This window comes from Castor canadensis, chromosome 7 (genome assembly GCF_047511655.1).
Source record: "Castor canadensis chromosome 7, mCasCan1.hap1v2, whole genome shotgun sequence".
In the NCBI taxonomy this organism is placed as follows: domain Eukaryota; kingdom Metazoa; phylum Chordata; class Mammalia; order Rodentia; family Castoridae; genus Castor; species Castor canadensis.
In genome coordinates, this window is record NC_133392.1 from 143,930,069 (window position 1) to 143,957,951 (window position 27,883).

The following is a 27,883-nucleotide window of genomic DNA, read 5'->3' on the forward strand; positions in this document are numbered from 1 at the left end:
GCAAGATGTTTTGACTCACCCACCCTAGGTTGGGTCAACATCAGTTCCTGAAATAATAAACCTTTTACTTAACAAAATAAAGGCCCAGGCCTTCATCCTGGAAAAAAATTTAAATTTGTGCAGAGAGCCAAGGAGAGCCTCTGGCTAACTTCGAAGTGTCCAGGCAGGGCTTCGTGATTCTACATGAGTTATTGTCTCCCTTCCTTGGCTGTGAGCATCTCAGGGCAGGGAAATGGCTCACTTACCTGTCACCTTGAAGGTGCCTGATGAGTGAATAAGACTCTTGGTTTGGCTACTTTTTCTATATGACTTCAGACAAGTTCCTTTCCTTATCTGGACCTGTTTCAAGATCTATCAAATGAAGGGCTGTCTTAAGACATAGCTCTGTGAGCAGTAAGTGGCCAAGGGATGGAGAGACGAGCTGTATGGGTTGGAGGGCTACAAATTCTTCAGCAAAATGCTGAACTGGGGATGGCAGAGTGGCTCAAGTGGTAGAGCACATTCTTAGAAAACATGAGGCCCTGAGTTCAAATCCCAGTACCATTAAAATGCTGGGTTAGGGCCTGAGGCAGGGGAATGGACTGAGAGGGTAGTCAGGGGTATTGGTTATTAAGTCCTTGAACTCCAGTGAGCTGGCCAAGGGCAGATCTGCAGGAAACCCTGGGTACCCAGCACTGCCCCAAGCCTGCGTCTGAACAGGCTGTTCCTGTTTACGACCCCAGTCCCAGGGGAACAGCGATTGCTCATCCTTGCATGTGATTTGAGAGGGCCAACTCTTTCAGACCCAGAGGAAACTAAAGCCCCGCCAGCCGCTTGGCACCCGCGTGCTCAGCTGGTCCCCTCCGGGGGCTCATGTGACTGAGGTCCAGCTATAAATATCAGAGGGGCCTCCAACCAAGACAGAATTTGGGCACCAGGAAGAGAAGGCAAAGAGGATCCAAGCAGGCATTTTGGGACAAAGCAGGACTCCCCAGTTCCGCTTAGTGCGAGGCAGGTGAAAGAGGCAGACACACTCCCGGCAATATGGATTATAAATCCAACCTGATTCCAGATGGGAACCCCTTGGAGAACCTGGAGAAACAGTTGATCTGCCCCATCTGCCTGGAGATGTTTACCAAGCCGGTGGTCATCCTGCCCTGCCAGCACAACCTCTGCCGAAAGTGTGCCAATGACATCTTCCAGGTGAGTGCTGGGCAGGGTCTGGTCCTGGACGCTCCAGGCAGCTTCTCAGCTTCTCTTCCTTCTTAGCCTAGGAACTTTCCAACTGTCCACTCTAAAATGAAGTCCCACAGAGGCCTCTGGGCTGGGGGGCTGGGGAGGCAGCTTGGCTGCCACAGTCCTTCTCCATGACGTATGATTTCTGTCCCTACCCTGCCCATAGCTCCCTGCCCTGCCCCAGCTGGCTGGTTTGCTCGCTGTTGACTCTCCAGTCAAGAGTCAAATGCCTCAAGTGATAAGAGGGAGAGGCAGACAGGAGACAGAAACCAGACCCTGGGCCGGGAGCCAGCTCCTCAGTGGCAGGGGGCTCCATGTCCCTGAGAGAGGAAGAATAGATGTGCTGGCCAGAAGGCAGGATTCGTGATTCCTGGGGCACTACACAAAATGTTCTTTCACTATGTCCTCTACAGAGTGGCGCTGGGATCTGCCTCTGTTTACAAGGTCCATTTCATGAGCGGCCACACTGAGGCATAGAGAGATCAGGTTGCTTGTCCAAAGTCACTCAGAGAATGCATATGACTTGAACCCAGGTCTGGTAACTCCTGAACCTGTTGAATGCTTGTTTGCTTCTTGGGTGCTCCGTATCTATTGGTGGGTTGATTCTAGGTTAGGGCAGGAGCACAGGTCCTTTGACTTAACAGGTGAAGTTGGGTAAGCAGGGAAAGAATAGGAGATTAGACAGGGAAGGAATGGGGAGGGAGTGCTGGCCTCATCTCTGTCTTGACCGCCTGCAGGCTGCAAATCCTTACTGGACCAACAGGGGCGGCTCAGTGTCCATGTCTGGAGGTCGTTTCCGCTGCCCCTCGTGCCGCCACGAGGTGATCATGGACCGACATGGGGTGTACGGGCTGCAGCGGAATCTGCTCGTGGAAAACATCATCGACATCTACAAGCAGGAGTGCTCCAGGTCAGTGTGTGTGCACAGCCAGCTCCTTCTCAGCTCAGGACCCGGTCCCTGCCTGGACTAGCCACACTGGCCATTGTAGAGAGCCTTGTCCTTCATCCTCGGGCAGTAGTGGGACCCTCTTGGGAGACACTGAACCAGAGGCCTGGGAAACGCAAGATGTGAGGGGGAGAAAGGCTGAGGCAGAGAAAGCGCCCAGGGAGAACACAAGTCAAGTTATCCACGATGATGGATGAGGATCCAGGTGCTGGGCGGCACCATGCTGGGTACTAGGAATTCATCTCGGTGCCTCTCAGCAATGCTGTGGATCGGGCATGGCTTTGTTTGTGAAGATGAGGAAACTGAGGCTGCTGGGAAGCAGAAGATATGGGCATTGACTGGGTGCATCCAGCTCCAAGTCTCTGTAAATAAAATAGCAGCTCAGTCTCAGGCAGAATTTATGGGTGGTTGGGATTGTGTAGTTTAGGGCCTCAAACTAGAAAGAGACACAGCTAGTGGAGAAGTCTTTACAAAGAAGAAATCCTGGGCAAGATGTAGCTCAGTGGTACACCGGAGTTTAGAATACATGAGGCCTGGGGTAAGTCCCAGCCGTCCCCCCCAAAAACCAAACCAAGACATCCCCATGAGACTCCTAGACTGCTGATCTCATGGTCTTTATGGCCTAAACCATCACAAGGACCTGGAGGCAGGCAGCTGGTGGTGACAGGACAGGCCCAGTGAGATAAAGTGTGGCCTGGGAACGGGTTTGGCTCTTCTGTATCTGTTACCAATGCACAGGAAGGTCTGAGATGAGACTTTGGGGCTCATTTCTCCTGTCTGCGAAAGGGGACAGATAGTAAGATCTGTCATTGTGACTATCAAGTAGGATAATGATGGGAAATGTGAAAAATATCTAATATTCACTGAGCACCTCCTGAATGCAGACAGTGCACTCAGCCCTTTCCACACATTTTCCCTGTATAATCCTCTTGGTAATGCTGTATAGCATCCTTAATTCCATTTTATCATGAGGAAATGGATGCTCAGAGAGGGTCAGAGATTTGTCCAAGGCCACACAGCTAGTAAGCGGTGAAGCAGAGAGAGAGAGAGGATATGACTGACTCCATGGTGAATATTCTTTGATAATAAAATAATCAATATTGCACCAAATATTGGCTCACCCAATGTTGACCTCCAAGAGCATGTTGTGTTTGAAACTTTTTTTCTTTTTGGTGGTACTGGGATTTGAACATAGGTAGGCGCTCTACCACTTGAGCCTCACACCCAGCCCCATAGCTGCCCTTAACAAGGGTCTGCTCTGTGCTCTGCATGTCATATTCTTTAGACAACTTCTGTTGTGGTCACAGTAGCTGTGACAGAGACCAAGGCTCCAAGAACAAGTGGCATAACCATCAGAATCTGAACCCAGATGCAAAAGCTGGGGCTTGGGAGGTGGCGCCTGGGAGGGAAGTAGGCAGAAGACTTCCAGGATTTTACCTCACCTCTGCTCCACTGCCTTTCCAGGGAACAGGGAGGCCCCTGACAGCACAGGGGCCCCAGAATTAAAGAGGCAAAAGACGAGTCTGGAAAGGGGGTTATTTCAGAACTGCAGGGGACTGCAAAGCCTGAGGTGTGACCAGCCATCATCCCAAAGCTGTCAGGAAGTAAGGCATTGACACCGATGGGTGGCAGCCACCATGTGACATTTGTGAAGTGACTGTAATATTAGGGGCTGGGGATCAGAGGTGATGTAGACATGGCAGTTAGCCTAAATGAGTGCATGGTCTAGCTGGAGAGGTAAAACCTAAGCCAGGGCCTCCTGGTGCTTACCACAGTCTGTGTTCTTTACACTGACTGTATAGAAAGAGGAGGCAAAGTAAACCTATCCCATATACACCTCAGCCCAGGCCCTGTGCCTGATCTGTATTGTGAATGGGAAGACATAGGGAAGAAAGAAGAAAAAACAAAACAAAACAAAACAAAAACCTAAGCTGGGCTCTGGTGGCTCACACTGTAATCCTAGCTACTGAGGAGGCAGCTATCAGGAGGATCTCAGTTTGAAGCCAGCCAGGCAAATAGTACATGAGACCCTATCTTGAAAAACCCTATCACAAAAAATTGGGCTGGTGGAGTGGCTCACAGTGAAGGCCCTGAGTTCAAGCCCCAGTACTGAAAAAGAAAAAAAAGAAAGAAAAGAAACTGGAATCTAGGTTGGGAAGTGACTGGTGCCCTGAGAGAAGCAACAAAGGGAAGAAGCATTTTAAGAATGTGTACTAAAGAAGAAAGACAAAGGCTCTGGATCTGGGAGAACCTCTGGGTGTGGAGTCAAGGTCTGTGCTGGGCTGCTAGACGGCCCTGGCTGTCCACGTGCTGGTCATATGGCTCTGGGAGCACACATTGCCCACTTCTCCAAACCTTGGGGACATCCTCAGGGTGTGCTTTGCTTTGTTTTATTTTATTTTTTTGAGACAGGGTCTCACTATGTATGTCAGGTTCACAATCAAACACATGAGCCTCCTCCTCCTGCCTCACCAGTACTGTGATTACAGGCACCCAGCTCAGGGTGTTCTCAGTGATGTATTCTTTCAACATGTATTGAATCACCTCCTCCTCCATGCCAGACACTGTACACTGTAGACCCAGGAGTGAAGAAGGCAGGCAGGTTTTCCTGCCTAGATGGAGGATACAGTCTGGAAGATTAAATATAGAATTCAATGAGGCCATCAGTATAAGTTGCTTAGCTCAGAGTCCTGCTGGAGTAACCAGGAGCTATGGTGACTATAATTAGAGCAATGGAGTTCTTGTCTCCACTACAGCTGGTCATCTCGCCTTGCTGGGTGACCTTGGGCAAGTCTACTCACCTTCAGGGTCTTGTTTCCTCTGCTCTAAGACATCTCCAAGTATGAATCTCTGGAATTCTGGGACCCCTCCCATGTCCTCTGCCCTGCAGAGACTCAGGCCAACTCACACTGGAGTTGGAGTTCTAGGATGTGGGGATGGTTGGGTGTCATTGGCTTCCCCAGAAAATGAAAAGCAAAACTTTGAGACTGTTAACCAATGAGAGCCAGGGTATGAATGTGGGTGGCCCCCTTGATCGGAGCTGGGGGAGGAGACAAGGGCTCAGGACGCCCTGACTTGTGATTCTTCTCTACCTTAGCAGGCCCATGCAGAAGGGCAGCCACCTGAAGTGCAAGGAGCACGAAGATGAGAAAATCAACATCTACTGCCTCACGTGTGAGGTGCCCACATGCTCCATGTGCAAGGTGTTTGGAGCCCACCAGGCCTGCGAGGTGGCCCCACTGCAGAGTGTCTTCCAGGGACAGAAGGTACTGGCTCCAGCTACTTCTGCCCCCAGATGATTCGGGAGGTGGATTTGATCCATGTAGATGTGCTGAGCCGGCCTTTTAGGAATAGTTCCTCTGGGGGGACTGCCCAGGCTGCAGGGACAGTGGCCCTTGCCTCCCTGGGGAGGTAGCTGAGCTCATGGTTTATACTTAGAGCCACTTGAGAACACCTGGGTGTGGCCACAGGGGAGAGGCCAGACCCAAGAGCCAGGCCACCAGGCTCTCTCAGGCCATGGCTTCTCCATCCTGCTTATTTGGGCCCCACATAACCTCTATCCAAGCCTCTTGCCTCTCCCAGACTTCATATAAGAGCCCCCTCCCTGAGCCCCTGAGCTCTCCACCATCCTGTCCATGCAGTAAACTATAGCCCCTCTTTCTGTGTCTTTTCCCCTACTCCCCACTCTTCTCTTGCTGTCTTCTAGAACTCTCTGACTCTTCTCTGACAATACATTGCTGTGTGTTATGGGCAGCTCAGTTCCCCCTCTCTGGGCCTCATCTGTAAATAACGGATGCAGTATCTCTCTGATATTCTTTTTTTTTTTTTTTTTTTTTGGCGGCACTGGGGTTTGAATTCAGGGCTTCACGCTTGCTAGGCAGGCACTTGAGCCACTCCACCAGCCTCCTGTCTGATACTCTTCATTCTGGACCTGAGCTGCACTCCAGGAAGAAGGCCTGCTCTCCTACTGGACACTTTTTATTTATTCGTTTATTTTTGCTGTTTGAACTCAGGACCTACACCTTGAGCCACTCCACCATTTTTGTGATTTTTTTTTTTTCTTTTTTTTAAGATAGGGTCTCAAGAGCTATTTGCCTGGGCTGGCTTTAAACCATGAGCCTCCTGATCTCTGCCTCCTGAATAGCTAGGATTACAGGTGTGAGCCACCAGCACCTGGCACTGGAGACTTTTTACCAGAAAGGAGAACTCAGGAGTCACATCATGGCCCTGCCTGAGCAGACTGGCCCTGAGTCTATTTCTGTCTCTCCTTTCCTGATCCTTACCCTGCTCCCTCCCATCTAGACTGAACTGAGTAACTGCATCTCCATGCTGGTGGCGGGGAATGACCGCGTGCAAACTATCATCACTCAGTTGGAAGACTCCTGTCGAATGACCAAGGTGAGAAACAGAAGAGCGTTGCCTGGGGGAATTGAAGCCCCTTATGCAACTGGTCTCTGGGGAAAGGGTTGTGACTAAAGGTTAAGGCCTGGAGCCTGGAGATGGTGGGGGAGGGACAAAGTCATCCACCCACTCATTCAACAAATATTTTTTGAGCACAGCTGTGTCAGGCCCTACCCAAGACACTGGGCACTGGACAAGATGAAGACAGAGCCAGTGCCGGAGCTCAGGGAGTGTCCCGCCAACAATTTCCAGAATTTATTAGGCACTCATCATTTTCGGAAGGCTGCTCTCTAGTGTGTTGTAGACCGTGGCTTCTCAAGCTTGGAAAAATTCAGGTTCTGATTCAGTAGATCTGGAATGAAGTGTTCACTTAAGCATTTCTTTTCTCTTCTTCTTTTTTTTTTCTTTCAAGTTTTAGCAAGGATTTATTTTAGTATAACAGGATAAAGTATAGACAAGAAGCTGGAGAGAGAGGAAAAGAGAGAGAAGAGAGAAAAATATTTCCTGTTCCCAATGCAGGAAATGGGAGCAAAGACTCTTCTTCTTCTTCTTTTTTTTTTTTTTTGCAGTGCTGGGGTTTGAATTCAGGGCCTACACCTTGAGCCACGCCACCAGCCTTTTCTTGATGGGTTTTTTCAAGATAGGATCCCCCGAACTATTTGCCTTGGGCTGACTTTGAACTGCGATCCTCTTGATTTCTGCCTCCTAAGTAGCTAGGATTACAGGTGTGAGCCACCCGTGCCTGTCTTCTTTCCTTCCTCCCTTCCTGCCTTCCTTTTCTTCTTCTTCTTCTTCCTCCTCCTCCTCCTCCTCACCACCCATACCTCCTGGCTTCTTTCCTTCCTTCCTCCCTTCTCCCCTTCCTTCCTTTTCTTCTTCTTCTTCCTCATCTTTTTCTTCTTCTTCTCCTCCTCCTCCTCCTCCTCCTCCTCCTCCTCTCTTCTTTCTTTTCAGACAAGAAATTTTTGTTCTATTTATTTATGCTTTTGCGGTACTGGGAATGGAACCCAGGGCCATGAGCACACTAGGCAAGTGCTCTAACACTGAGCTACATCCCAGCCCAATTCTGCATTTCTAACCTTCTCAGGTTTTGCTCAGGATGCCTGGTCCACAAATCACACTTTGAGTAGCAAGCCTTCAGGAGGCAGAAGGGAACTTTCCCATCCCTGGGAAATAGCATCCAGGACTCTGGTCTTCCCTTGAGGTGGGCACTGGAGATGAGATGGAGGGGATATCACAATTGTTAGTAAAAGAAGACTCTTAGGAAGGGCAGGTTCATGTTGATCACCCCTGAGAGGCCCCATTCTGAGAGGTGCTACCGTCATACCGATCTTCCAGAGAAGGCAGCTAAGGGGTTGTGCCAGTGTCAGGGAGAAGGAGCTTAGGCTGGGGACACTGCAGGGTTTTCTACCTCCCTGAGGACCAAGTGAGGCAGATCTTTTTAGTGCATCCTTGGTCCCTCCATGGAGGGAAGCACCAGCTTGGGGCATGGAGAGGGATTACCGCATGTGGCCCTAGTAGCTCTAGCTATTCTTCATGACACCAGCCTTCAAATGTCACTGAGCAGCTGTGGCAGCACCTTACTGGTGCTTTCTTCCTGTTGGCCTTTGTTTTGCCTTCTGTACAGAGGGGATGTTGTAAGAGCTCTTCCAGCTTCAGATTGCTGGCTCCTGGGTATGCCTGCTCTGGAAGGGAGTTAGGACCTCATGGGATGTGACTGCAGAACTTCTGTCCCCAGGAGAATAGCCACCATGTGAAGGAAGAGCTGAGTCAGAAGTTTGACACCTTGTACACCATCCTGGATGAGAAGAAGAGTGAGCTGCTACAGCGGATCACGCAGGAGCAGGAGGAGAAACTTGGCTTCATTGAGGCCCTGATCCAGCAGTACCGGGAGCAGCTCGACAAATCCACCAAGCTGGTGGAGACAGCCATCCAGTCCATGGATGAGCCTGGTGGGGCCACATTTCTCTTGGTGAGCAGGAATGGTGGGTCTGGGCAGGGTCAGGGTGTTCTCTTCTGCAGAACACCCATGGGCCCTTGGGCAAGTTATTTCAACCTCAATGAAGCCAGGCGCTGGTGCAAAGTACAGTGTTCTGGCAGGCACTGGTGGCTCACACCTGTAATCCTAGCTACTCAGGAGGCAGAGATCAGAAGGATCACAGTTTGAAGCTAGCCTGGACAAATAGCTCCTGAGATCCTATTTTGAAAAAAGCCATCACACAAAAGAACTGGTGGAGTGGCTCAAGGTGTAGGCCCTGAGTTAAAACTTCAGTACTGTAAAAAAAAAAAAAATTACAGTGCTCCACACAGAGATAATTAACTGAACATGTACTGTAGGCCAGGCACCAAGGTGAAGACAGATGAACAATACACAGCCCTGCCCTAGTAGAGCTTGTTAGGGGTGACAGAAAAGGCTCAGCCTAAGATTTCAAAGTCAAGTCCATTCAACATGTTCTGAGCTTCTTCTGCAGGCCAGACTGAAAAGGTGATGAGGCTGATTGTCACTCAGGAGTCTTGGTGCCTTAACAGTGTTTGGATGGATACCTAGAGAACCCAGGCTCCCTGCCAGGACAACAGGAGAGTCCTGGGTGCTAACAGAAACCTCATAGACAGGGAAAAGAGCCAAGCTCTGTCCTGCTCAGGGTGGGGAGCAGGTCACACCTAGGCTTGGGAATGGCACTCAATGTTTACCTGTGTTAACACTCATTTCCTAGTTTTGCTCATCTCCGGGGGTCACCACTTCTGCAGTCCTAACCTCTGTTCTTTCTCCTCCTCCCCAACAGAGTGCCAAGCAGCTCATCAAAAGGTCAGTGTCTCCCAGGGACTGTAACCCAAGCCCCCAGCTCCCATTAGGGAGCTTTCTCCAGTGGGACCCTATGCTTGGAGTCTATGCAGACTCACTGTGCATTAGGTCTGCTGGGAGGGGCTCAACCCCACCGGCTTCCCTGACTTTGCATCCCTTACTTTCTGGGACCATGCCCTCTGTTTGAGACTGGAGAGGAAATACTGCACCCCTTGGGTCAGGGCCAGGGTGTGAGCTGGCACAGGCACTCAGGAAGCTGGGGCTAGGATACCTCTGTCTGCGAGGAGCCCCTGTCTGCGAGGAGCCCCAAGACCTCACCTGCCTCTCTTTCTCCCTCACAGCATTGTGGAAGCTTCCAAGGGCTGCCAGCTGGGGAAGACAGAGCAGGGTTTTGAAAACATGGACTACTTTACTCTGGACTTACAGCACATAGCAGACACTCTGAGGGCCATTGATTTTGGGACAGGTAAAGGAGGTGGTGGTTCCACTTGTCTGTTTGCCTGCCTAACCTGTGAAAGCCACCCTCCCACTGTGCATGCCCCACTGGCAGGCAGATCACTAACAAAGATCTCCCCCATCAAGTCAAACTCATGCAGTCAACTGAGATGAGCTCAGGGGCTAGCACAGTGCCTGGGGCATATTGTTGCTCAATAAATTATGCATATATCTAAAGATCATGGCTTCTGGAATCAGACAGACCTGATTTCAAGTCCTGATTCTGTCATTTATGTGTTATCTGTATGACTTTTTTTTTTTTGCAATACTGGGGTTTGAAGGTAGGGTCTGCACCTTGAGCCACTCCACCAGCCCCTTTTCTGTGATGGGTTTTTTTCAAGATAGGCAGGGACCCTGTACAGCTTGGATCTGGCAAATACAGCTTCTCCTGGGTCTCTGCTGTCCCTGGATGCCCAGTTAAGCTCACGTGGGGCTCAAACATGGGGACAAGCATTTCCTTCAGCGTGACTTCCCTCTAGTAGCTGCCATCATTATATAATTGGTCTTTGTCACAGATGAGGATGAGGAAGAATTCATTGAAGATGAAGAACAGGAAGAGGAAGTGTCCACAGAAGGGAAGGAAGAAGGTAAGACATCCACCCGCCTACTGTGCACAAAGTGTCGTACTAGATTCAGGGTGACACTTGGTCTTATTCCCAGGATCATGTTCTCTTTTTCCTTAGAGAAAAAAACTATTAAAAAAAACCAAAACCCTTGCATGTCTAAATGACCCTCTTTCATGTAAAGTAATACAGCACAAAGGGGAGGTGGAGGAAACAAAGAGCAGAGGGACAAGATTGGGGCTCATGAGTCAGGCTGGGATGCTTTTTTTTTTGTTTTTTTGTGTATTTTTTTTGGCATTGGCCTGGTACTTGCTAGGCAGGCGCTCTACTACTTGAGCCACTCTGCCAACTCTTAGTTGGTTCTTCACTTATTTTTTTTTAAAGTGATAGTAAAGCAAAAAATATACTTTATTTTTTAAAACTAATTAACTAATTTTTATTGTTCTGCTGGGCTAGGGTAAGAATATACTTTCAATAGACTGAAAGTGGTCATCTCAGAGAGGTAAGCCAGGCGCTGGTGGCTCACGCCTGTAATCCTAGCTACTCAGGAGGCAGAGATAAGGAGGATTGTGGTTTGAAGCCAGAGTGGGCAAGTAGTTCAAGAAACCCTATCTTGAGAGAATCCATCACAAAAAAAGGGCTGGTGGAGTGGCTCAAGGTGTAGACCCCGACTTCAAACCCCAGTTCCACATGAAAAAAAAAAAAAAAAACAGAAAAGAAGAAAGAGGTAGAGAACGGCTGTGTTGGTTACTTTTGAGATAGGGTCTTGCTTTATGCTCAGGCTGGCCTGAGCATAAAGTTCCTGCTTGTACTTCCCTGAGTAGCTGGGATGATAGGTATGAACCATAGCACCCAACCACTGGTTGAGATGGGGTTTCCAGAACTTTCTGCCCAGACTGCCCTTCAACCACAGTCCTCCCGATCTCCTCCTTCCTTTGTTTGCCTGGCAAACAAAACAAAATAAAACAAAACAAAACTGAAAACAATTTGAGACAGTTTCTACATAGCCCAGGTTGGTCTCAAACTCATGATTTTTCTGCCTCAGTCTCCCAAGTTCTGAGATTACAGGCATGTGCTTCCATGCCTAGTGTTTTGATTGCCTAGCTCATTTTTTGAAAATTAGTTGCTAACTTTTTTTTTTTTGATGGTGGTACTAGGGCTTGAACTCAGGGCCTACACCTTGAGCCACTCCACCAACCCATTTTTTTTTTTTTTTTTTGTGATGGGTTTTTTTTCAAGATAGGATCTCTTGAACTACTTGCCCAGACTGGCTTCAAACCACAATCCTCCTGATCTCTGCCTCCTGAGTAGCTAGGCTTACGGGCGTGAGCTTGGCTTGACTTTTTTTTTAACTCAGTGCATTGAGCATGCTAGGCAAATGCTCTACCACTGAGCTGTACCCCAAGCCCCTAGTTGCTAACATTTGTAAAATTAAGAGAGGGTAAATTTAACTAAGATATATTGTATGCACTTTTGCAAATGTTGCAATGTACTGAGGTACAATAAAATAATAAAAAAGAAAGTAAAGGAAAAATTAAGAGGTTTTTCTTTTTTTTTTTTTTTGGCAGCACTGGGATTTGAAGTCAGGGCATCTCACTAGCTAGGCAGATACTCTTACTGTTTAAGCCACTCTGTCAGCCCCTAGAGAGATTATTTTTTAAGAATTAAAAAAAAAAGATTTCAACTAGCAATCTTCATTTTCACCTTCTTGAGAAAATTGAAAAGAACAAATAAAGCTGGACTTGAACTTTGACCTAGAGAGCTATCTGTGGGTAGGGTTGTCCCCTTTAAGTGGAACATACACAAGTGAGCTGTCAACCCTGCTTGCTGCCGTCATTCATGTCTGCTGGCCCTACAAGCATCAGAGTTTGCCAGTCTGGCAGAGTTTGGTTAAAAGCCTCGCTTCCCAGTTGCAGCTGTGTGATCCCGAGCAGTTCATAACTTTTCTGTGTTTGAGTCATGGGCTGCTCATCTGTATATAGGGGCACAATACTTGTGACCTCAAGAACTTATAATGAAGCCAGGCACTTGTGGCTCATACCTGTAATCCTAGCTACTTGGGAGGCTGAGGTCAGGAGGATCTAGGTCCGAGGCCAGCCTGGGCAAATAGTTCAGGAAACCCCATCTCCAAAACCACCAGAGCAAAAGGGACTGGAGGCGTGTCTCAAGTGGTGGAGTGCCTGCTTTGCAAGTGTGAAGCTCTGAGTTCAAACCCTTGTTCCACCAAAAAAAAAAAAAGAGCTTTTAGTGAGGAGTGAATGAGATGATGGCTTAGACATAGGAAAGGCATGTCTGCTAATTAACACATATTTACTAGTGTTAATTTTGAAGCCTAGTTACTGGAATTAAATTCCAATCCAGCTGAAAAATAGAGTAGTCTAATAACCCCAAAGAGTTTTGTTCTGGATATGTAATACTAGTATTTTGGGAGCTAAATTCTATTTTGGTTGTAAAAAGAAGAGGCAAGGAAATTTGATGGTTGTGTCACTACAGCTGGGCAGGTCCTGGATCCAACTGAGCTCGTGTCACCATGTAACTCTGTCTTTTTCTCTATTTCAGGACACCAATAAGGAGCTGGACGAGTGAGAAACCTTCTAGATGCAGAGAGACTGGGAAGGGGGGGATGGGTCAGTGGCCTGAGGGACAGGCCCAGGGTGGGAAGGGTCGGGGCCCCTGGACTGGGGCAATGGGGAGTTGTGTCTTCTCTCTGCTCAGAGAGCAGGGACTAGAGTAGGACCCCCACCACTGTGTCCAGCAGCCACTGAAGCAGAATTGGAAATGTGCTTGAAAAATCACACAGGACACTTTTCTACGCTGGTACAAAATGAAATATTTTGTATGTTTTTAAAATGTGATTTTTTTTTGTACATACTTGTATATGTATGCCAATTTGGTGCTTTTTGTAAAGAAACTTTTGTATGATCATGCCTGCTCATTGTGTGACTGACAATTGTCAGAAAGAAGGTAAGGAAGCCAGGTTGATAGAGCTGCCCACTTCCTCTCCTCCATGGAAGGGCTGGGTAGTGCTCACAGCCTAGAAAGGGACAATGTACTGTATTCCAGTGCCCATCCCCAACACTGGGGTGGAAGGGATTGAGTTTGTGTTATATGTTGTTTCAATAAATGCACAACGCTCTTTTCCTGTTATTACAAAAGATCTGATGTTTCATTCAGCCAATTTTTCTGGAGAATAGCGTTCCACATGGATGAGCAGAAGGCCTGATGGGTAGAAAGAATGGACAAGGCTAGGCTCACCTCTCTGCCAGAGGAGGAAGTTTCTAAGTCAGCATTTCCCAGGGGGATCTCCATGGAAAGCTGCCTGCCCTGAGACAGTCCTTCAGAAACGGGTTCAATGTGCTATTGCTCCGGTTCTGAGGCAAAATCTGGATGCTTCAGAGCAAAGGCAAATGGAAGCTGGGCAGGCAAGGAGGGTCGCAAATGTATGCATGTGTTGCATCGCTGAGCTGGCCACAGCATCAGCAAAGCCCAGTTGGTTGCTGCAGTCATGTGGGAGTATGTCTAGAAGGTTGTAAATAACACAGCATGATTCAAATATTTCATCAGTGTCCTGGCAGTGGACACAAGGAAAGCGACACTGGAGCCTAGACTTTCTCCAGGGAAGGCCAAGAAAACCGCCAGCACTAGGGGATGAGGTCCCAGTAGAATCAGGCTCTCCAAGCACAAGGTGCAAGAGGTGAGGCTAGAAGGCACTGGAGGGGATGCATTAATATACCAGGAACATTGAACTTCAAGGAGCACCACAGGCTCCATCCTACTGTTTAGGCATGCAGCACACAGCAAGGTGAGGGCTTGAGCACACTAAAGCAGGAAGCTTGTGAATTTGAGGCTAGCCTGGGCTACATAATGAGACCCTGTCTCAAAAATACAAATAGATAGTCAGGTGCCGGGCCTCACACCTATAATCCTAGCTACTTGGAGGCAGAGATCAGGAGGAGAGTGGTTCATGGTCAAACAGATAATTCAAGAAATCCCATCTCCAAAATAACCAGAGCAAAAAGGCCTGAAGGTGTGTCTCAAGCAATAGAGCACTGCTTTGCAAATATAAAGCCCTGAGTTCAAACTCCAGTCCCACCAAAAAAAACCCAAACAAATCACAAAAATATAAACAAATAACAACAAAAAGACCCCAATTAAATATAAACATAAAAAGAGAGATGGGGATGTCACTCTGTGGTAGAGCTCTTGCTCTTGCCCAAGGTCCAAGGTTTTGGGTTGAATTACAAGTACTGAAAAAAACAAAACAAAACAAAATAAAGCTGATGAAGTTTAAATGAGCACCAGCAAGTTCACGGTGCTTAAATACTGCCTGATCCTTCAGGCTCTCAATATGTTGTTTTCAATTTTTTTTTTGTTTTCTCTTTTTGGTTTTTCTGTTTTCTTTTTTCTCTCAATATATTTTTAGCAGATTGAATAATCGCCCAGCAATTGCCAACTTACCTGCTCACATGACATCCTCCAGATGTGTTCTGCTATGGAACTCACACTAAACAGTCCACCTCTGCTTATCTTCACTTCTGGAAATTTTCCTAAGCCTCACTCAAGATTTCAAGGAATCTAATTTTGCTCTCATTTCTCTTTTTTAAAAAAATTTTAATTAGCATATTATTGTTGTGCTAAGGGTACATTGTGATATTTACAAAAGTGCTTACAATAGATCTTAGTCAAATTCACCCCCTCCATCATTTCCCTTTATCTCCTTCTTTTCCTTTTTGCTCTCATTTCTAGTCCCTTGTGAAGATTCTAATTCTTTTAAAAATTATGTAGTTTCCACAAACACAAAGGCACAAAGCTAGTTGTAGAGTTTACTAAACTATTGTAAAATGAAATCTTGTGTTACTATCTCCCAGGCCAAGACAACGAACGTTGTCAGCTCCCAGAGCCTTCTTGTGCCCAGCACAGTAACTCCTGCTAGAGGGTAACCACTTCCCTGTCTTTTTTGATAACCGCACTTGCCTTTCTTTACAGTTTTATCTCCTAAAGTGTCCTCCCATATAAGACCGAAGAATTTGAGGCCAGAAAGATAGAGACTCTGATTCCCTAGAAAAGACAAGAATCAAGGGCAGGGAGCGTGGCACAGAGTAGTAGAGTGCATGCTTAGCAAATGCAAGGTCCTGAGTTCAAACCCCAGCACCTCCAAAGTTGTGCGGGGAGGAATCACAAGAATCAACATTATAAGCTGTGCATGTTTATCTCCAGGTTACTGATTACCAGGGAGCAGGTATTTCGCCCCATATCTTGTCACTTATCAGAGGGAGAAGAGAGGCCGCTCAAAGCTCTGTAGTGAGTTTAAATTCCAGGAAGATGTCTGTTAACTACAAATTAGGGAGGATTTCTCCTTTGCCACACAAAGGGATCATCCTGTTCCCACAAACTAGAACAGGTAAGGCTGGCATGGAGGATTTTTTTGCTTGTTTGATTTGCTAGCTGGAGGTGGAACCCGCTTGCGTAGCGGGTGCTTTATTGCCGAGCTACAACCCCAACCCCAACCCCTACGAAGTATTCTTGATCAACAAGCTTCTTTAAAACCCTGCTGCAAGAGAGGAAAACTGGCTTCAAAGCGGTTCTTCCAATGATTTTTTTTTTTTTTGTGGTACTGAGGTTTGAACTCAGGGCCTTCACCTTGAGTCACTCCACCAGCCCTTTTTTTGTGAAGGTTTTTTTTTTTGAGATAGGTTCTCGTGAAATAGTTCCTGGGCTGGCCTTGAACTGAGATTCTCCTGCTCTCTGCCTCCTGAGTAGCTAGGATTATAGACGTGAGCCACCAGCACCCAGCCAAATGATTTTTTTTTTTTTTTTGAGAGGGTCTTGCTATGTTTTCCAGGCTGGCCTCAAACCCTTGATCTTCCTGTTTCAGCTTCCTGAGTTCTGGGATCACAGGTGTGTGCCACCACACCTGGCTCTTCCAATGAATCTTGAACACAGTTCCACAGACTGCTGCATCACAATCACCAGGAAAGGTTTATTTTCCATAAGCCCTTAATTCTGAGATTTTTTTACTTCAAAAAGTCAATATTTAATATTTTCAATAGTTGAAAAGTAGAGAGAATAGGATAGTGTATCCCCACGTGTTCATCACTTGATTTCCACTTTCAGTTATTGACACACTCGTTTCTTCTGTATCATTACCCACACACCTATCTGGGGGAACTTAAAGGCAAATCCTGGAAACCATTTTATCCTTCAATACATTGGATAAAGATCTTTAAAAAAAAAATAACCTGCTGAGCACTCATGGCTCATGCCTGTAATTCTAGTTACTCAAGAGGCAGAGATCAGGAGGATAGAAGTTCAAAGCCAGCCGGGCAAGTATTTCCGAGAGACCCTATCTTGAAAAAACCCTTCACTAGAAAGGGCTAGTGGAGTGGTTCAAGGTGTAGGCCCTGAGTTAAAACCCTAATACCACAAAAAAAAAAAATTAAATTAAATAACCTTTAGGGCCAGGTGTGGTGTTGTGCACCTGTAATCTCAGCTACTTGAGAGATGGAGACAAGGAAGATGGAGGTTCTAGACCAGCCTGTGTAAACTTATCAGGAGATCCTACCTGAAAAACAAACTAAAAAGCATGAGGCTCTAAGTTCAAGCCCCAGTACAAAAAAAAAAAAGATAATCTTTAATTAAAAAATTTCTAGAAATCTTGACTACTATACCATAAAAATGAAGAATTCTACAATAGCATCAGAAGTTTTTAAAAATACATACCTACTGAACTAGATTCTGGTTGTGGAATGTCAGAATCTATATACTTTTATTTTTATTTTTTGATGATACTGGAGTTTGAATTCAGTACTTTGCACTTGTTAGGAAGGTACTCTACTGCTTGAGCCATGCAGTATCTTTGTATTTCAAATAATATTCTTCAAGTACTGCTAAGGTCTAGGAGCTGCTAGGTCATTCTGCCTAGGACCTCCTGGAAATCTCTGGTTGTTTGCAGTTTAGTGAAGTTTTGGTTAGTGAATTTTTTGGTTAGTTGAACTGTTGCAAATCAATTAAAATGCATTCTGAGGCTACAGGAGAAAAGCCAACCTCATCCTCAGCTTTTTGTTATACTCACATCACACTTCTCACACCAGGTACACATACGGGCAGGCAATAAATTCTGCAGCATACACCAGCTAGATGACCTCCAATTCAATTCAGTTCTGACACTACCTGCCTGGAGAACTCAGTCCTCAAGATTACACCCTAGGTTTCTGTGCCACCTGGCCAGGGCCCACTGCTCTTTCTCTGCCTATTCTTTCCTTTTCTTTCAATAGAGTTTTGGTACTGTTTACAAAGAAAGACTACAATACACATGCTTTAGGTACCAGTTACAAGCTCCTGGTTGTTTTACCCATTTTTCTGACAGATTGGCTATAAATCAGGGTTCCCATACCCCCTCCTAGGGACTCCATTAATTTGCTCAAGCCATTCACAGAACTCAAAGAAATTCTAAGTTAATGTTTATTAGTTTATTATAAAGGATATTACAAAAGATACAGATGAAGCCATGCCTAGGGCCAGGCATGTGGGCAAGAGTTCCCAGCATCTATGCCCTCTGCAGGCACAACACCTTTCGGGAACCTCCATGTGTTTGGCTATCTGGAAACTTCTAGAATCCTGTCCTTTTGGATTTTTATGGAAATTTGATTGCATAAGCATGATCAAAACATGGACAACCACCTAGAAATTTGATTGGATGAAAGGGGCATGCTAATAGACTGGGTGGGGAAACCTAGCACAGCCTGTTGGTACAGGTGTGTCTTGGCCTCTCAGTTGTAGTATTCCTTCCTCCCAGGTATGGGGCAGGACCCCTCTGGCATAAGGTAGGTCTTATGACTTACTATCAGACAAGGGTGGGTCAGAGAATTTCTTTATGGCCAACTCCTAGGCAGGAAGGTGGGAGAGATTAGGATTCCTATGACTTGCCCTAGGGAAGAGAAATTCTAGTTTATGCCTTAGGGAGGGACTTCTGAGCTAAGAACAGTAGACAAAAACCAGATGGTACATATCATATGCATCATGGGAAAGTATTCATTTAAAGCAAATCTGCTGTAAAAAGTTTTGTAAAATGGGCTAGCAGAGTGGCTCAAGTATTAGAGCTCCTGCCTTGCAAGTGCAAGACCTTGAATTTGAACTCCAGGACTGAAAAAAAAAAGTTTTGTGAAATGAATACATGTATATATGTAGCAGGATCCAATTTGTAAATGTGCATTTATTTAGAATTTACAATGTGCTTTGCATGACAGTGAATAAGAGCACTGTAAGACACACTTTCACAAAGGATAAGTGTCTTGCCCTCAAATAGTTTATGTGACAGGAATCTGCAATCACCCTGCAGAAACTCCTAGGAAGAGCACCTGCCAAGCTCTCATCTTCTACTTGGCTTCAATCTACTTTTGAGGTTCTGGGGGTCGAACCCAGGGTCTTGCAGGTGACAGGCAAGTGCTCTTATCCTTTGCTTTGATCTAATTCAAGGTGTTTAAATGCCCCACAGGTGCACAGAACTCAGAACAAATTCATCCCTGCTCTCAGAGTTTATAATGTAGTGGGAAACCAGATGTCGGAGGTGACCTGTGAGAGTTGATGCAGAGGTCCCCAAACTTTACTGTGTTGAAACCAACTCCCCTGCAAATCTGGGGAATAGGCAAATTCCAAGCTCAGAGATTCCATTTCTGTTGGTCTGATGAAGGGGCTGTGACTTGGGTTTTAATACCTTTTCCAGGTATTGCTCAGCTGCTGGACCTCAGACAACATCTTAAGAAAATCAGGAAGTCAGGGTTGGGGGTGTAGCTCAGTGTACAGCACATGCTTAGCACATACAAGGTCCTGGGTTTGATACCTAGCACCAAAAGAAAGAAAAAAAAAGGAAAGCAGAAATTTGAGATTTTCCACCCTCAAGCGCATAGGAGCTGGAAAGGACCCAAGCAAGGCAGGCCACGCATCACCATCCTCATTCCTTGCACCTTGTCTCCTAACACGATGATTCCTGTAGGGAGACAGACTGAAAGTGCCCCTTCCTGTCCTCAGTGGTGTGGGCAAGAGGCCCACACACCAGACATGCTTGAGGGTACCTGCCTGCTAGACAGGTCAGCCAAATGTGAAACCTACAATGATACAGGCAGTCATTGGAGGTCCGAGGAGAAGCAGAGGACTTCCAGGGTTATAGTGCCTTTCTCCTCCCTCCCTTTCTCTTTCCTTCCCTCCCCTCTCTTCTTCTCTCCCTCCTCCTCATTCTCCTCTTCCTCCTCCTCCTCCCCCTTCCTCTCCTTCTTCTTCCCTCCCCTCCTCTCCCTCCTCTGTTAGTGCTGGGGATAGAACCCAGGGCTTCTCACGTTAGCGCTGTGCCACTAAATTACATCCCCAGTTCTACACTCTTTATTGTGTGAAGGACCTTACTCTCCAAACTCAGAGACCAAGGGCCAGGGAGCTGTTTCTACATAGAGGACACCTGCCAGAGACCAGCATGGGGGCCATAGGCCCCAAACTCCAGGAACCACCATGGTAGGACACTGGTTCAAGTGGGTAGGGTACCTAGCTGGCGACCTGGCACAGGCTGTTTCTGGCGGCAACACACGCACTGGGCACCTTCTGCCAGCATCTCCAGGTGTTTCGTTTGTCTGGCTTTTAGAGGCCTGTGAGTTGCTGTGGGGGACGGGAAAGGGACAGTGTGTCAGTTCTGCCCAGATGGTTGAGGTGCCACACCGTTCTTTGTCAGGGCGAAGATAAAGCCAGGCACTTCAGATTCTAATCAGAGGGCGCAAGACAGGAGGAAGTGGCGAGATGGGTCTGTCCATCCCATCCAGTCCCAAGAGAGGTGCTGCCCTGCTGAGGGGAGGTGTACCCTTCCCAGGAGCCCCAGCCGGAGGGCAAGAACACCAGCCGCCGATTGAGAGGGGAAATGGGATCAAGCCGCGGGCAGTCTCCCGCCAGAGGGGAAGACAGGACCGTAGTCTCAGGAGTTCCTATTCTGGAGGGAGAAGCCACATTCCTGCCTCAGGGTAACCAAAATGGACTTCTAGAAACCAAGGCTCTATAACTTTTCGGTGGGACGCGCGATCCACCCGCACGGAAGAGGGTGGGCGCAGCAAGCCACCCAGTCCTGATTTAGCAACTCCAATCTGTCGCTTTTCGTCGCGGGCAATTGGCTCCTTGCGGCCCAGGGGTGTAGAGGACCGGTGTGCGGGGGGCAGCGTCGCATCGTCCTTTGCAGCCGGCTACCGGTCGTCCCCTCCCCGCGGGCTTTTGCACACGACGCGCGGAGGGCCGCTTCACACGGGGTGGCGAGGGCCGGAGATAAAGCGAGCGGGCGCGGGGCGCAGCGGCGGGCGCGGAGACTTGAGAGCACGGCGTGCGGAGCGGCTGCTTGGCGACCGGGCTCTTGCGGCAGATGGGTGCGCGCCATCGAGCGGCCAGTGCACAACTTTGACCACGCATTCGGCGCGGTGCGTGGCTCCCGGACCCAGCGCCGGGCTCACGGGGCCGCGTGGAAGCCATGGACAAGCAGCACCTGTTGGACGGCAGGCGCAGAGCCTCGTAAGTTTTGGGAGCGCGGGAATTTGAGTGGCACCAGATGCACCTCCATGTTTGCCATCTTAGCTGTGGTTGGTTTGGGCGCGACTTGAACTGGGACCACGCGGGAAGGGTGGGGTGAGGTAAGGGAAAAAGGAAATTGACCAGAGCCCCATGGCCCGGGGCATCATCTACAAGCAGAGATCCTCACTTCTGCCTGCAGTGGGAGGGAGGCAATCTGATGCCTGGAGTCCCGCCCCCAGTCCAGCATTTTGACCCTGGGCTGTCCTCCTATGGGGAGGCCTTGTGTCCTCAAGTGTGCAGGGGATTGCACACTTGAGGGGGGGAGGGGCGTGCTCTGGGCTTCTCCCTGAGCCACAGCTCTGTTCTTTTTCCGTGCTCGACTGGACAGTTTGCCCCTTGGCCTGATCCCAAGTCCTCTGGAGGAATGAGGAGGAGAAGAGAACAGCCCCTGACCAAGGCCCCAAGACTCTCGTTACCCCAGCGTCCCCCTTTAACACAAAGGGTCTCACCTCTGGTCACTCTGTATGTACTGCTGAGCTTGGAGTGTTCTTAGCCATTTTTTTTCCCACTGGACACGTGAGAACACCAAGGCCCCACAGAGAGAAAAGTCTGGAGTCAGCTTTCCTTGCCCCCATCTCCCAGCTGAGTAATTTTTCCTTTTTCCTCCCTGACCAGGCCATACTTAGGATCTCTGTGGCAGAATGAGGCTGGCTGGATCCCTAACCTGGACTTGCAGGCCATTGAACTGGCTGCCCAGAGCAACCATTATTGCCATGCCCAGAAGGGTCCTGATAGTCATCATGACCCCAAGAAAGAGCGAGCGCGGCGCCAACTCTATGTGGCCTCTGCCATCTGCCTTGTGTTCATGATCGGGGAAGTTGTTGGTAAGGACTTGTGTGCTAATTAAATGAAGTTAGTGTGTGGAAAGTCTGAAGTCCCAGTGATATTAATACCAAGCCCTACTTATTGCACATTCACTATGCTAAGCCCTTTACACACATTATCTCACGCAATTCTCACTGTAACCTCATGCTATCATGTGGGTGCTATTATGCTCCTTATTTTTCAGATGATTAAACTGAGGCATGTTAAGTAACCTGCCAAAGGTCACACACAGCTAGTAGGTAAGAGAAGGCCTGAATGACTAGTAGGATAATGCACTTTCTGAGTGAGTCCATATTATGTTTTCCAGTTTTGAACTTGATTTTCACATTTGCCCTTTAAGTAGATATTGTTAACCCATTTCACAGAGTGGAAGTTGAGGCTCAGAGTGCAGGTCACTTGCTTATGTTCACTTAATGCGTAGAGAGATGGAGAACCCAGAACTCCCAAGTCCGTGATCTCTCAGTTGTACACAGTCTGGGGAGATGGCTTTTTGTGAGAACTGATAAGTGTGCTCACCCTCCTGGTCCTGTCCTTGCAGGTGGATACCTGGCACATAGCCTGGCCATCATGACCGATGCAGCTCATCTGCTCACTGATTTTGCCAGCATGCTCATCAGCCTCTTCTCCCTTTGGGTGTCCTCCCGACCAGCCACCAAGACCATGAACTTTGGCTGGCAGCGAGCTGGTGAGGATCTGGGTTGGGCTGGAAGTGGGGTTGAGAGAAAGAGAAGGTGGGTCAGAACAAGGGTTCTCAGGTGGAGCTCTGAGTGAAGCCAGGAGGGCGACTTGGGTGGGGGGGAAGAGGATGTCATCTTAGCTTTTGTCCTCTGGGAACTCCCAGCTAATGGAGCTGTCCCGGTCCCAGCTAATGGAGCTCCTAGACCAGGAGCTATTAGTCTGCAGAGAAGTGAAGTTCACCTAAATTCACTGCTAAAAAGCAGTGGCTCAGGAACTTCAAGAACAAATGACAGTGGCATTAATGCCACCCATAACTCAACTCCATGGATCTGCTGTGGAGGGAGGGAAAGGTCAGCAAAGACTGTTGGAGGACACCAGCTTTAAACTCAGTTCACTTCTGGATTGTGTTATGGTCCAGCTCTCCTCCTCAGAGCTTCAGTTTGCCAGCAGAGCAAAAGGTATATATTTTAATATCCGTTTCTCTCTGTGTAAAACAAATAAGGTTGACCCAAATGTTTCCTTAAGTTCTTTCTAGCTCTGACAGTCTTGTTAGATAAGGTGCAACCCTGACAGTCACGCATGAGCTCAATGGAACCCAGTCCCTGACTTTGCAAGAGGAGAGAGGAGAGCATAGGAGTCATTGAGTCCCATACTTAGGTTGCTGTTGGGGTTGGACTCTTCCCTAGAGATTCTGGGAGCCCTGCTCTCCGTGTTGTCCATCTGGGTCGTGACTGGGGTGCTGGTGTACCTAGCTGTGCAGCGGTTGATCTCTGGGGACTATGAGATTGAAGGGAGCACCATGCTGATCACATCAGGCTGTGCTGTGGCTGTGAACATCATGTGAGTGTGGCCCCAGGTCCCTGTGCACCTCCTCCCCCCACCTCTTACATGAAGACCTTTATCTGCAGTCCAGCCCAGGCCACAGGAACAGAATTTCCCTCAAAGTCTGATCTCTGGCACTTGGGACACCTGGGTCCTGCTCTAGGCCTAAGCTAAGGATATTAGGAGCTATAGATCTGGACCCATATCAGCTCTGCTTTCCTACTTCCCAGTACCTGGCTGTGAATGACTGGAGGCCTCATGCCTGCAGCAGGAGGGATGAATCTAGCTGGTGCAGGAGCAGATGTCCCTAGGGTGTAACCCAGAGTCCTTTACAGTCTCAGTGGAGGAAGTAGTGGGCACAGCATGGGTGTCTTGTTTTGGCCCTCTCTCTACCTTGTTAAGGGGCCTCAGTTTCCTCACCTGTGACATGACAGGGTGAGCTAGATGACCTCCATATCGTCCTGCTCTGAGATTTGGCGATGGGGCATTCAGCCTGGCATTATGGCTGAGCCCCTTCCCTTGTTGCTCTGAACCAAGACCACATGGGCTGGGCTATTCAGTTTGACCAGAGTATGGGGCTTGAGATCTTTGTCCCACAGGGAGGACCTCTGCCTGGCTAGTTTGAAGCCTCTGCTGCTATCTTAATGAGCCCTGGGCTTTGTCTCCATTTCCGTAGCATGGGGTTAACCCTTCATCAATCTGGACATGGACACAGTCACGACCATGGGCACAGCCATGATGACACCAGCCATGATGATACCAACCAGCAGCAGAACCCTAGTGTCCGAGCTGCCTTCATCCATGTGATTGGGGACTTTCTTCAGAGCTTGGGTGTCCTGGTGGCAGCCTATATTGTATACTTTAAGGTCAGAGAGGACAGAGGAAGGAGGGTGGGGCAAGGGGGTGTAAATCATCAGGGCTCCTCTCAGTACAGGGCACTTTCCAGATTCTGGCTCCCTCCTAGCTCTGGATAAGAGAGTGGGGAGTGGGAAGTATTTATCTAATACTGGCCAAGAATCAGCACCTCCTGTCTTCATAACAATCCTTAGAGGATTAGCACTTGTGTTTTACATACAGCTAAGAAAGGTTGGGTGACTTGCATAGTGTCACACAGCTGGTATGTTGTAGAACCAGATTCAAACCCAAAGCCTGGACATTGCCTATCACATACAGGCCATGAGGTGTCATAGAAAGAGCCAGTTTGTGGCTGTGTGATGTTGAGTGAACTGCTTGCTCTCATTGAGCCTTGATTTCCCCATCTATAAAATGGGAATGGTGGGCCAGAAGCTGTCTAAATGATTTTTTTAGCTCCGCCCATGACTCAGCCCCTCAGGCAAGGAAGGATAGGAAGGCCTTGGGTCTCATCTTGAACCATAGTCTGTTCTGCCTGCTCTTCTAGATGTGGAATAAAGAGTAGAAAACCTGGAGGCAGGGGCTGGGTGAGGTTCATGCCTCGCCTGCAGTGAGAGCGCCTCTCCCTGATACAGCTGGATGGAAGGGGAAGAGGGAAGTCAGGAATTGGCTGATCTGCCTTCCCCTTTTCCTGCAGCCAGAGCATAAGTATGTGGACCCCATCTGCACCTTCTTCTTCTCCATCCTGGTCCTGGGGACAACCTTGACCATCCTGAGAGATGTGATTCTGGTGCTGATGGAAGGTAACCTGGACTTTGGGGCTCCCTTTTAGTCTCAGGCTCTAATCACCCTCAAAGAGGGGTGTGAGTCTCTGGGATCCCAGCACATTGGTTGGAGCCAGGCTCTGGAGCCTAGCTTGGGTTGGAAGACTTCCTGGGGCCCTGGCCTGATCTTGGCCTAGAGCTGGGCCCTCAGGTGTGCCAGTTCCTGGAAATGTCCCAACCAGGGCCTGCCCTTCCCCCTAGCCCCAAGGGCATCTCCTCCCTTGCTGGGGTGTGTCCACCTTGCCTTAGTCATGTGCCTCTGACCTCTGTAGTACCTGGAGCTCCAGTTCTCAGTCTCTAGTTGCCTTACCCCAGGCAGACAGGGGTGGGGTCATGTTTCCCCTGGCTCAGAGGGAAGCAGACCCAAGCTCTGAAGGGGACTGGGAGTCTGGAACAAAACTATTGAGCCCACTCCAGTTCAGGCCTTCCCTGTGCTCAGAGCCCCAAACCCCTGCCCTGCTTCTGGAAGTGGGGATGCTGGCAGGTGGTGAATGGTCTGCCCTGACTACCAATCTCACTAGAGCTTAGAACCTTGGGTCTTGGGCCAAGGTTATGGGTCTGTGCATGGTCAGTGTAGGTTTGGAGTGGTGGGGTATTGGCCTGGGGTTGGCAGGCATGTTTGGCTGCAGGTCAGAGCTTTTTCTCCAAGATGACTGATGCAGATAAAAAAGTGATGATGACAATTATGATGTTGATGATGTCACCTTGGGTTGCTTCAGGGGTTCTCAGGTTTCATTCTTTCCTTCCTTTTTCCTTCTACTAAAAATAAACACTTAATGGGCTTGAGGCTCGAGCAGTGGAGTGCCTTGCTAGCAAGCTCGAGCCCTGAGTTCAAACCCCAGTACTACCAAAAACTAAACTACACCAAACTAAAATAAAAGCACTTACTGAGCCAGGCATGGTGGTTCACAACTTTAATCCTAGCACTTGGGAGGCTAGGGCAGGAGAACTATGAATTTGAGGCCAGTCTGGGCTACATAGTGAGACTCTGTTTCAAAAAAGTCACTATTCTAGACACTGAAGATACATATAGTGGTGAGCAAAACAGACTGTCCTGCTCTTTGGCGTTTCCATTGTAGAGGAAGAGATGCAATAAGATAAATTAGAGAAAAACACTTCAGGATTTAGGGGGTGGGGACAGAGTTTAGGGGGTGCGGATTACATGGGACCTGCTAGCTAAAGAGACCTCTGAGGAGATGGTGCTTGAGGAACAGGATGGACGTGGTAGTTTTCTTTAGCCCCTGTGCCTGCTGTCCTCAGGGACCCCCAAGGGTGTGGACTTCACTGCTGTGCGGGATCTGCTGCTGTCGGTGGAGGGGGTGGAAGCCTTGCACAGCCTGCATATCTGGGCATTGACCGTGGCCCAGCCTGTGCTGTCTGTCCACATCGCTATTGGTAAGTGGTTGAGACACTCAGAGCAGGGGAAGGAGAGAGGCAGCCAAAGGCCTAGGGCCATCTCTGAATGTTTTGCCAAGCTCCTACATGGAGCACTTTAAACATTACTTCATTTGATCATTGTAATCTCATTTATTTATGAAGAAACTGAGGCTAGAGGCAAGGTAGTCAAGTCCCTTGCCCAGTTTCTTACATGAATGAGTGACTGAGGAAGGCAGATTCCAGCCTTCAGGCCTGTGCTTTTCCTGTTCTCTCAGGCTTGACCCTGGTCTGTGGCCCCAAGGGTTACCTGGCCCTGGAGTGGAATCTGGGGTTTCATGGTGGGACTGGGGTTTCAATTCCAGGCTTCACACTTGCAAAGCAGGCACTCTATTGCTTGAGCCATACCTCCAGTCCAAATCTGGGGTTTCTTCATGTTCATGGTTCCCTAATCTGTGGATAGGCATGAGGCTTGAGCAATGGCGAAGACTGATCAAACAGTTCTCTGGTGCTTTCCCCTGTGCGTCTTTCTCCCCAGCTCAGCACGCAGACCCGCAGACTGTGCTGAAGATGACCAGCACCCGCCTCCAGGGGAAGTTCCACTTCCACACCATGACCATTCAGATAGAGAACTACTCTGAGGACATGAAGGACTGTCAGGAGTGCCAAGGCCCCTCGGACTGACTGCCTAGCCAGGCACCAACTGAGGCATGGCCAGGACCTGCAAATGGTTGGACCTGGTGTCCTTGTCTCCTGCAAGCCAGCCAGGACTCAGCTTACCCCACTGTGTTATAAACAAGGTTTATAACACCTCTCTCTATTCCAGGTTCATTGTGGAGCTTGGCCCAATCCAACATTGGGGCTTTCCTTGGCCTCCCATTTGCCCCCAGCCAGCCCTAGGGTAGGGATTCTTCCCGTATAAAGCCAGTGTGACTTGGCTCCTTCTCCTGGGTTAGCTCTGTGTTTGGACTTGATCCCCAGCTAATGCTGTTCTAACACCACAAGAGAAAGGCATTGAGCTTGGGACTGGCCTCCAGGTTTCTTCTCTGACCTGCATTTCCTGATTGGGCCTTGACCTTAAGAATCTGTAAGAGGGCCTGGAACAGAAGCCCTTCCTCTGCCATAACTATATGGTTTAAGGAAGCCATGGGGGTTGAGAGACACACACTCATATGAATTTCCCTGAGATATGGAGCCAGGGGGGCTTGAGGCCTGTCTCTGCCATAGTTACTTTGGCTGTGAGCCACATATGAGCCTTTCCTGGAGGAAGAGGCTTCTTACTAGGTAAGAACCTGGGTGCTTTCCTCTTTCCTTGTTCCCCTAGCCCAGGAAGCTGTGCCAACCTATAGATGGTCTTGCCACAGGTGGAGGGGACAGATTTCAGCTGGGGTCCTGTCCTAACAGCCTCACAGCCCAGGGCCTATTCTCTTGCCCTAATAAATGTCCCAGGGGATTACAGAGCCTGGAATCAGACATGATTGAGTCAGCTCTA

At 48.5% G+C, this 27,883-nt stretch overlaps 2 protein-coding genes and 1 non-coding gene across 5 annotated transcripts; all 3 read left to right on the forward strand.

Moving 5' to 3' along the window:
- The first annotated feature begins 880 nt into the window (after positions 1 to 880).
- On the forward strand, positions 881 to 27,866 carry Trim63 (tripartite motif containing 63). 2 transcript variants are annotated; one of them, XM_074080939.1, is made up of 9 exons: positions 882 to 1,182; positions 1,953 to 2,125; positions 5,259 to 5,427; positions 6,464 to 6,559; positions 8,301 to 8,534; positions 9,346 to 9,368; positions 9,707 to 9,831; positions 10,376 to 10,447; positions 12,983 to 13,578. In XM_074080939.1, exons 1-9 carry the CDS (start codon positions 1,024 to 1,026, stop codon positions 12,991 to 12,993), a joined length of 1,062 nt encoding a protein of 353 aa, XP_073937040.1. In that variant the 5' UTR covers positions 882 to 1,023; the 3' UTR covers positions 12,994 to 13,578. The 2 variants fall into 2 exon arrangements, with proteins under 2 accessions (XP_073937041.1, XP_073937040.1); XM_074080940.1 differs by lacking the exons at positions 9,707 to 9,831; positions 10,376 to 10,447; positions 12,983 to 13,578 and adding an exon at positions 27,221 to 27,866 and having other exon boundaries at positions 881 to 1,182.
- Positions 3,915 to 4,047, forward strand: LOC141425338 (small nucleolar RNA SNORA51). The gene has a single exon (XR_012450398.1). It is a non-coding gene; the product is annotated as a small nucleolar RNA SNORA51 (small nucleolar RNA).
- Slc30a2 (solute carrier family 30 member 2) lies at positions 19,726 to 27,213 on the forward strand. Of its 2 annotated transcripts, XM_020158695.2 has the most exons (8): positions 19,727 to 20,956; positions 21,632 to 21,840; positions 22,380 to 22,526; positions 23,206 to 23,359; positions 24,018 to 24,207; positions 24,891 to 24,996; positions 26,278 to 26,412; positions 26,930 to 27,213. In XM_020158695.2, the coding sequence occupies exons 1-8, from the start codon at positions 20,916 to 20,918 to the stop codon at positions 27,073 to 27,075; spliced, it is 1,128 nt and encodes a 375-aa protein (XP_020014284.2). In that variant the 5' UTR covers positions 19,727 to 20,915; the 3' UTR covers positions 27,076 to 27,213. The 2 variants fall into 2 exon arrangements, with proteins under 2 accessions (XP_073937039.1, XP_020014284.2); XM_074080938.1 differs by lacking the exon at positions 26,278 to 26,412 and having other exon boundaries at positions 19,726 to 20,956.
- Positions 27,867 to 27,883: the final 17 nt, after the last annotated feature.

Excerpts from the sequence above, each read along its gene's own strand:
- Trim63 (XM_074080939.1), top strand. The coding sequence starts at position 1,024 with ATGGATTATAAATCCAACCTGATTCCAGATGGGAACCCCTTGGAGAAC. Across the intron at positions 1,183-1,952 it reads GTGCCAATGACATCTTCCAG|GCTGCAAATCCTTACTGGAC; the intron begins GTGAGTGCTGGG and ends GACCGCCTGCAG. Across the intron at positions 2,126-5,258 it reads TACAAGCAGGAGTGCTCCAG|CAGGCCCATGCAGAAGGGCA; the intron begins GTCAGTGTGTGT and ends TCTCTACCTTAG.
- Slc30a2 (XM_020158695.2), top strand. The coding sequence starts at position 20,916 with ATGGACAAGCAGCACCTGTTGGACGGCAGGCGCAGAGCCTC. Across the intron at positions 24,997-26,277 it reads GATTCTGGTGCTGATGGAAG|GGACCCCCAAGGGTGTGGAC; the intron begins GTAACCTGGACT and ends TGCTGTCCTCAG. Across the intron at positions 26,413-26,929 it reads GTCTGTCCACATCGCTATTG|CTCAGCACGCAGACCCGCAG; the intron begins GTAAGTGGTTGA and ends CTTTCTCCCCAG.